General features: G+C 27.6%; 2 protein-coding genes across 3 annotated transcripts; both read left to right on the top strand.

Moving 5' to 3' along the window:
• Positions 1-1,391: 1,391 nt before the first annotated feature.
• On the top strand, positions 1,392-2,414 carry LOC106792429 (protein UXT homolog). The gene is made up of 2 exons (XM_014758848.1): positions 1,392-1,626; positions 1,843-2,414. Exon 2 carries the CDS (start codon positions 1,848-1,850, stop codon positions 2,277-2,279), a length of 432 nt encoding a protein of 143 aa, XP_014614334.1. The 5' UTR covers positions 1,392-1,626; positions 1,843-1,847; the 3' UTR covers positions 2,280-2,414.
• Positions 2,415-2,624: 210 nt separating this feature from the next.
• Positions 2,625-7,317, top strand: LOC106792409 (cysteine sulfinic acid decarboxylase-like). Of its 2 annotated transcripts, XM_014758830.1 has the most exons (7): positions 2,625-3,010; positions 3,097-3,340; positions 3,418-3,616; positions 3,694-4,070; positions 5,075-5,266; positions 5,774-5,960; positions 6,251-7,317. In XM_014758830.1, exons 1-6 carry the CDS (start codon positions 2,739-2,741, stop codon positions 5,945-5,947), a joined length of 1,458 nt encoding a protein of 485 aa, XP_014614316.1. In that variant the 5' UTR covers positions 2,625-2,738; the 3' UTR covers positions 5,948-5,960; positions 6,251-7,317. The 2 variants fall into 2 exon arrangements, with proteins under 2 accessions (XP_014614316.1, XP_014614307.1); XM_014758821.1 differs by having other exon boundaries at positions 5,774-7,317.
• Positions 7,318-9,320: the final 2,003 nt, after the last annotated feature.

Genomic DNA, 9,320 nt, shown 5'->3' with positions numbered 1-9,320 from the left:
ACGAGATGATTTGCAGAAATTACTCATTGTCAGTAAATAATTTCTATTATGTAGTTGTATATTGTGATACTTTAGTTTTTACGTTCAATTAACAAATGGTAATCAATTTGCAAATTTATACAATGTTATATAAATTATACATTGAAGAGAAAAAAAAAATAAAAGATACAGTTTATACAAAGTTCGATGCATTTATTGTTATATCGTGTAATGTGTAGATAAAATAAAAGAACCAAATATAATAAGGTGTTATTTACAAGCCCTCGGCTGCTTCAAATTAGCGTGGTCATACAATCCGGTATCTTTCATTGATCGACCAAAGCCCGAGGTTACCGAGTACATCGCAAAATATCTACATATTCTATGAAGGTATCATTACGGATAAGTGTAACACGCCAGATAACAAGCTAACTCCTTGGTGGGCGTCAGTGATTTAATTAATTGCATCGAGCAAATCGGCAGAATTTTACTTGTCAAACTGGTACATGTTTTCGTGTTTTTTTCTATACAAAAATTTATCCTTTCTACAAAATGGACTTTTTTATATTCTGCAACAGTAGAAACAAGTTTAATAAATATACTTTTGAAAAAAAAAATTATAATCTTTTTAGAATTTTTATATCAAATGAATAATACTAAATATGAATATTTAAAATAGATTGCAAATGCATATACCTAAATTATCTTTCAATATCGAACGAGTTTAACGGTAATATTATATACTCTGTTAAGCAAAGGAAAGTACTGAATATAAAATAGCAAGAACATTGCACCAAGGATACTTGTTTGCAATGTGATCTATCATTTACAGAGTTATAATAAAACCAGATATATTTACGTAAGTATATGTTTTCTTTTTAAGAATAAAATTCGAATAATTTGATTTACTATACTAATGTAAGATCAAAAATGATATACTTAATTTTTTTGTTAAATTATTTACTTCGTTATTAATCCTTTGCACTATGAAGTCACCATTAATTATAGTATTTTTTCTATAACTTTTGAGTTATTTCCGATATGATACTTGTTTAATTAAAAAAATTCGTAAGAAACAATTTTATTTAACAATTGCTGTTAAAATTGAAACACCATTTGATAAAAGTTGGTTGATTATCTGAGACGAAACTTATAAGAAAAAATAATTATAGGATAAAACGTTAAGATAAATTTAAAAAGTGAATAATATAAAAGTGAAAAATTTAATATTGTCTAAAAATATGCAATAAAATATATATGTGTTATTGTTATATATTTTATATCTTTTTTTATTTAATTAAAATATTTATATAAATGAATACGAAAAGTTGAAGTGATCTCTAGTTTGTTTATCATTAATGTGAGAGATCTTTTTTATCGACTGCATTCACAGATACAAGTTACGTATTATTTTCGCTAGGTGTAACTTCGATCGCGGTGAATATCTAATAACATTTAATACAGACGAGTTTAATTTAAAAATGTTAATGTTCTTTTTATTATGCAATTAACGTGACAAATATAATATACAGAAAATATTAGAATTTAGGAATATATTTCTTGTTGTGAATCTCGTTTACAATTATCCGTTACATTGTTAAAAACAAGTATAAAATATCCGTGAAGTGTTTTCTAACCTCTAAGCAAGTAAGTAATATATTTGTTAACATAAATTATAAAATTATTAACTGGTAAATATAATAGCATATTTTATTTATAACCTAAGAATACATTATAGATGTTTTTCATTTTATCAACATATTTATCATTAATAATTATCTATGCTTAATTGTAGATATTATTTTGTTGCAATGCATGCAGTACTATTTTGATTGTTGTTTATTCTTTATAATTTAATTTCAGTAACTATGAATCCAGATATACAGAAGAAAATTCTACAATTTGAAGCTTTTATAAATGACGTGCTAAAGACTGATCTTGCTAAATTAGAAGAAAAACTTAATAGTAAAAATACAGATATTGCTGAATTTCTTCAGCTAAAGACTATTATTACTACCTTACAATCCAATGGTTTTAATAAAAGTGGTTTTAAAACTCAAGTAGATATTGGAAACAATTTTTATGTTGAAGCTCATGTTGAAGATGCTTCAAATATTCTACTAGATGTTGGCTTGGGGCACTATGTTGAATTTAGTTTAGAGGAAGCTTTAGTTATAATCAATGTTAGAATAAAACTTTTTGAAAAACAAATAACTCATATTAGGAAACAAATTGCAAAAACTAATGCCCATATAAAATTAATTTTAATAGGTATCAGAGACTTACAAGGATTAAGATAGTATATGTGTTACCAAATTGTACAAATTAGCTCTTATACTTTCAATTAGGTCTTCCAAGATATACATATATCTTAAAAATCCCAAGTCTTTATAAAATGTATTTTTTAAAATAAATGTATACTTATATTTCAAGTATTCATGGCAATGATTTATTGTTTTGGTAATTATCAAATTGTGTAGTTATATTAAAAAGTCATATTTAAAAGACTTTGTATTTTCCGTACAAATTAATTATGTTGGGGACATTGAATGATTTAGTATTGTATAGAGCTGTTGCATTGTTTCCTTGTTAAGTGTAATTGTGGAACTTTATGAAGACCTTGTAGTTAGTTTATATATATCAGAGGTTGGTTAAAAATGAATCAGTGTATTTTGCGCTGTTCGGTTATCAACGTTTATAAGGTCTTGTGTACGACATAATTTTTCATTTTTTTCGAGATAGCCAACAAATAATCATTCATGTCTGATTGGCGAAGTATACCTTCTGAAAATAAGCATAGAGAATTTCTTGAGAAATTCAGTTCTATTTTAATTGATTTTGCGTTCGAAAGCGTATCTCGAAATAATCCTGTTTCAAGATGGAGAGATGCAAATTATTTGCAAGAAATTTTAAACTTTGATTTATTAGAAGAACCAAAATCACAAAAGGATCTCTTATTGGTAGCAAATAAAATCTTGAAATATAGTGTTAAAACTGGCCATCCATATTTTATGAATCAACTCTTTTCTGGGTAAGTTTTAATTACGATTCTAATATTATAACTATGAAACACACACACACAAATGATTATTAATTATTTTATATTTATTTGCGTAGATTAGATCCTTATGGCTTGGCAGGACAATGGTTGACTGATGTCCTAAATGCTTCAGTATATACGTACGAAGTAGCACCTGTACTAACTTTGATGGAGAAAACCTTGATTAAAAAATTATTGTCTATGTTTTATAAAAATGATAATGGATCTGAATTGGGTGATGGATTGTTTTGTCCAGGTGGATCTTTTGCGAATGGAACGGCTATTAATTTGGGACGATTTTCTTTTAGACGTGAAAACAAGGTAATCATTTTGATGTCATCTATTGTATAAAAGAAATATGTATATAGTAATATATAAAAATAATAATTTTTTATAAGGATTTGATGGCAAAGCCAGTTTTCTTTGCGTCGGAAGATGCTCACTATTCAGTATCAAAATGGGCAAACCTTTGCAATGTAAATGTCGTTTTTGTGAAAACGGATGATTTAGGTCGAATGAGCGTAGATGATTTGAAGACTTCTATTCGACAAGAACAAGAACAAGGCAGTTCTTTGTTTATGGTCTTCGCCACTGCTGGTAATTATTCTTGTACAATAAAAATAAAATAATGTAGTAACTGTATACTATCATCCACTAAATTTTCGAAATTTTAGGAACGACGGTGTTAGGAGCTTTCGATCCATTGATCGAAATAGCAGATATTTGTCAGGATTTAAAAATGTGGTTACACGTTGATGCAGCTTGGGGTGGTGGCTTAATATTCAGTAAAAAACACAGTGGTCTTTTAAGAGGAATAGAAAGAGCTGATTCTATTTTATTTAATCCTCACAAGTTACTTGCTGTTCCACAGCAGTGTTCCTTACTTTTAACAAAGCATAATGATATTCTGACTAAAGCACATTCTAAGGGAGCTACTTATTTGTTTCAAAAGGATAAATTTTACTCTGCTGAGTTAGACCCTGGGGACAAGTATCTACAATGCGGACGCAGAGCAGATGTTTTGAAGTTTTGGTTTATGTGGCAGGCTAAGGTAATTAAATATTTTGTTTTATGCATTTCCATGGAACCTTTTTTTATAAAATATATTTTAAATGCTTTTAGTAGTGTCACAAATGCATATTATGTGAATCATATTTGAGGTATATTTGAAGTATCTTTGTTGATGCGAAGCTAAGACTTACGCATACCAAAGAAGTGCTTCTCTCTTTCCCTGTATTAGATTTTGAATGCAACCACTTATGCAAATATGTAGAAAACTAGCCTTCGTAGCACTTTTTTCCCCTGCCTTCTGTTAAGCGTAGATCTTGTACTTTGACATTTAAGCCGTTCTGGTTGAGGCACACTCCGTTGAAGTAAAAGGCTTGCATGCTCTGTATAGAGTGTTTGCTGGTGTACTTATGCATATATTAATCTCCCCTGTAGGGATTCAGAATTGTCTATACCTTATTCATTCAGTGCCTTTTTAAGATTCCGAAAGAAGTATCTGAATTTTTCAAAAGTTTAGCCGATAGCTGACTTTGGTCCGATAAGTTTTAGAATGCTTTGTATGAAAGCTGCTAAGAATCTATTAAACTGGTGAACAACTTTGCCCATTTAACTTAATGATAATTACAAAGTAATGCATTGTTTTCTCAAAATATATATTATACTATAATATATATATATATATGTATATGTATATGTATATACATATACAATTCCCATAGTTAAATGTCTGGAATAGTTATTTTAATGCTTTCTTTGATTTTCTTTTAAAAGTGATCTAATTTTATATTATAGAATGTATTTAATTTATGTAAATAATTTAAATTATTAAAATCTTTTTTTTTCCTCATTTAATTAACAGCTAAATAAAAAAGTGAATTTAGGACTCGAAAAATTATAGGATTAAATGTCATGCATGTTCTATTGAATAAGTGTATGAAGACACAACGTATGATTTTGTACTTCTTTTTTTATATCATATATTTGGATTTAGTTATATTGATGTATTTTTATTATTTGTCTATTTTACTAATATAATTTTTTTTATAGGGATCATCGGGCTTTGAAAGACATATTGATCATCTAATGTCACTGTCAGCTTACTTTAAAGAAGAAATTGAGAAAAAAGAAAACTTTGAGCTAGTGACACAGCCATGTTTTATTAATGTGTGTTTTTGGTTCATTCCTTTGCACTTGAAAGACAAGTATTCTATATACAATTATGAGAAAGAGTTGAATAAGGTAACAGTTAACAACTTGTTTCATTATAATGAAATTTAGATATTAGTCACTTTGAATTCTTTTTGAGTAAAGTTTATTTGTTATAATTAAGACATTTATTGATTATTAATTGCACATACCAAGTGTATTTAAAAAATGTAAAATTTAGAAATTACTTTCTTGTCTTATTATGATACTATTTGATATGTTGTTTTTTGTATTTAAAAATGTTTGGTATCATAACTTACATATAAGAAAAACAAGTCTTTTGCTATATAACATACGGATAATTGATTTAATCGGTATATGATCTGCAATAAATATTTCTTATTTGGTTACCTTCAAACGTCAATAAGGAAACTTATTCGTAAGTTAACTGTCGGTTAAGTAGATACCATTACTTATCGATTAATAAATATATATATATATATATATATATATATTTATACTAAAAATCTATAAATTAAAAATCTAATTAAAATTATAGTGAAATGAAAAATATTATTTATAAAATTTCTGTTTTTTTAGGTAGCTCCTAAGTTGAAGGGGAAAATGACAAAAAGAGGTAGTTTAATGATCAACTATCAACCATTACGCGAGAAACCAAATTTCTTTCGATTCGTAGTACAAAATTCTGGAACAGATATGCAAGATGTTAACTATGTATTAGAAGAACTCGAAAATCTTGGGGAGTCCTTATGAATTCCAATATGAGGTTATATATATTTAGATATTTTATAATTAGCTTTTTTTGGATTTTTTTCTTTATTGTATGCACTTGCTGCTTCTAGTATACACTAGATTAACAAAATATTAAACACTTTCTTAAGTTATCTTGATAGACAATTTCTGAATTGTCAGAATTTCAAGGACAAAACTCTATTACTTATATATATGGACTTCGATCGAATTCTGAATCAGTGTTAGACGTCCTGCTAATGAGACATACATTATATCCGTGATATCAAGGTAGGAGGTCATTTCGTGATTGCGTTTGTCCTACAGCCCTAGAGACCCCACATCGTATGCGAACGAACCGACTAATCCTGATACGACTGACAGCACACAGGGAAGCCATATATTTATACTACTTTGCCTGTACTGATTTTCCATGACTGTACAACATCATGGTAGGTCTCTGAGTGCTCGTAGAAGGAGATTGTACCAATAATAAGTAACATTTTCTCATATTTTTTTTCTTTTTCGTTTTATTTTTGTTTAAAATAATTTTTTCTATTGCAATATAACTTGCTTCGAAACAATCAATTCGCAAGACCTATTTTTCATGATTGCAGTGAACTTCGCGAATCGACTTAATTTATAAGAAACGGAAGAATTCTTTTGGATCAATTATTCATTTCGATAGACTTTGATGAGTTCCATTTTAAACGAATTTCATAATATTACTTTACTGATTACTTCATTTTTGTTATTGGCACGATTTATTAATGCAGTGATGCACTAATTATATATATATTTGCGACCTCCTTTTTCGGACAAACGTACTACCCGAATTTCTAATATTTTTTTTTTTTTATTATATTAATAAATATATGTATAGTAATAATATGAATTTGTTCTTATTGCATGTAAAATTCATGAAAGTGTTATTATCTCAAATAGTATTTATTTGATTCTTTAGGAGAATATAATTTATGCATAATTGCTTATTATGAAATAGTTGTCTTTTTAATTAAAACGATATTAGGATTATTTGGACAAATGAAATATTCGAAAGTCGAGTCTTTTTTCGATTGTCACAGACGGTAGATTGCTAATTATTTTTAAATTGATGAAAATGCACGTGAATAATTCGATAATTATCGATGTTAAAGATTAAAAGCATTATTTCTAGAATGGGAATTACGTGATCATTTAACGAAGATGAAATGGAATACGTTGATCTCATTTGGAGATTAATTGTATATAAACAGCCTTGACACAATGGCCAATTATAAGTAACCCTTATGATTTGCGTTAAAACAGATGTTCGAATTAAATTATTTATCTTGTTGTATTACTCTTAACTTGAATTATACATTTATAATAGAATAAAGTTAATTTATGAATAACAAGAATTAGCAAATATTATTATAAGTCATATTTACAAAGATTAATAATATTTATTTAACATAGAATATAAATTTATAAATGAAACTGATTATCTTGGTCGAAATTTATAAAGAATAAATAAATGTGTAATTATATCCGTAATTTTCGGTTCGGTTATTCGTTTGATCGAATTTTAAAAACGATCAAAATAGAATAGAATAAAATGGATACCTTATCGAATATCGAATCAAAAACCTATATTAAAATAATAATCATGAAATAAAGTAGCGATAAAAAGAGAAAGAAACATCTGAATTAAAATCATTTGGAAGTCGTGTATATCGCATGGCATCGCACCAGTTTGTTACGCTCCTGAACATAAGCCTCTACTAGGGGTGCTTGCCCTATAGATGAACGTAAGTTGGACAGTAGTCTAGTGCCCTGAAAGACGACGATAACGTCGGCATACGTGAATAGAAAGTCAAATATTTCGTATAATAGTTTAAATGTCATCGGATATTTACAGACTCGAAACGCAAGATGCGGAAAGTTTCCCGGCTTGCGGATCGCAGGTGCGTCACTTAAGTATATTTTTTCTTTTGGTTTACCTCTATCCTGTAAACCTGCGCACATCGTCGACTTTCTAGATCATCTAACGATGATCTCTTCATTCGAATTTTGTTTTGAGATCAAATTTCATTAGCTTTGATAACATCATCAATAATCTTTACCTTTATACGGGAATTTCCGATGAATTTAAAAACCCAGTGTACTAAGATTGGACGGCATCGATCGATTGCAGTTAACTAAAACAGACGCAACCTCGAATCTAATCGTTCTGAAATAATTATAAATAGATTTAATATGCGCGTTAATTCGAGATATTAACATTGATTTAAGGACACCATTTTAAATGACGAATTTTGGGATAAAACATTGTCATGAATAAAATAGCGATGATATACGTTTCTCGTAATATATTGTTTTTATTATTCCTCAAATATCTTCAATAATTTTACGCTATTAATTCATTCTATCTATTTTGTAAGATGCTTCTTCCATCGTAATTAGTAACTGTACATGCAACTTTATTGTCTATTCTTATTCATAGATTATATTCAACATAAGGGAATATTTTTACTTGCAGATATTTAAATGTATTTAAAGACAGTTTTATTTTTTTGTTTTTATGGAATTGGGATAATTGTTTTTACTATGTAATACATATGTATTACGTAATGTATTACACATAATTATTATACGTATATAAATGAAATTTGAAAATCGTTTACAAACACATCTATTTAATTAAATATTTTACAAACTAATTATGGAATAAGAAATTGAAGAACATAAATTTCATAATATTCTCTGACCATCGTAAATGAATACTATCTCGCTTTTGAGAGGTACTACTTCTGTAATAGTAGCTATGAATATCTCTGAATCGTTATAGTCTTCGCTGAAATGGTCGATGAATGGTAGAAGATTAGAATCGTTAATCGTTATTAAATTACAGTTAACATTTTATTACATTTTCGTTTTTTTTTGTATCTAGATACATAACTGTAAGTAAGGATACATAACTAAGTAAACTTTTTGTTTTTCTTATGCATTCGCGTTAAAAATATGTTATTATAACTATAATGAAATTTATTGTTAGTCGTGTGTCTAAATGTAATCATCTTTGCATTTTTCTTGAATATAACTAAATGTAATGTGGTTGTTAACCACATGAATTCATAACTAATGGCAATAGTTATTCTATAAAATGAATTTTAAGGAGCATATTACATAACGAATTGAACATATTACCTAGTTACGTCAGAAGATATAATCAAAATGTCTCGTAACATTTCGAATCTTTTAATCCTTTATATTACGTTATATTGTAAATTCACGTGACAACATTATGTGGATTTCTATTATTTCAGTTATTTCCAAAAATCGAATATATGTAGCTATTGAATAATAATATATATAGCTATAAATAGCTATAATATATAATAATATAAATAGCTAT

Source organism: Polistes canadensis, unplaced genomic scaffold (assembly GCF_001313835.1).
Source record: "Polistes canadensis isolate GaletaPanama2010 unplaced genomic scaffold, ASM131383v1 scaffold_9, whole genome shotgun sequence".
In the NCBI taxonomy this organism is placed as follows: domain Eukaryota; kingdom Metazoa; phylum Arthropoda; class Insecta; order Hymenoptera; family Vespidae; genus Polistes; species Polistes canadensis.
The sequence above is the reverse complement of the archived record's forward strand: the minus strand, read 5'-3'. Positions and strand labels throughout refer to the sequence as shown.

Bases quoted from the DNA above. Each gene is read 5' to 3' on its own strand.
- LOC106792429 (XM_014758848.1), top strand. From the start codon at position 1,848: ATGAATCCAGATATACAGAAGAAAATTCTACAATTTGAAGCTTTTATA.
- LOC106792409 (XM_014758830.1), top strand. From the start codon at position 2,739: ATGTCTGATTGGCGAAGTATACCTTCTGAAAATAAGCATAGAGAATTT. The intron at 4,071-5,074 runs GTAATTAAATAT...TTTTTTTTATAG, and splicing joins GGTTTATGTGGCAGGCTAAG to GGATCATCGGGCTTTGAAAG. The intron at 5,267-5,773 runs GTAACAGTTAAC...CTGTTTTTTTAG, and splicing joins ATGAGAAAGAGTTGAATAAG to GTAGCTCCTAAGTTGAAGGG.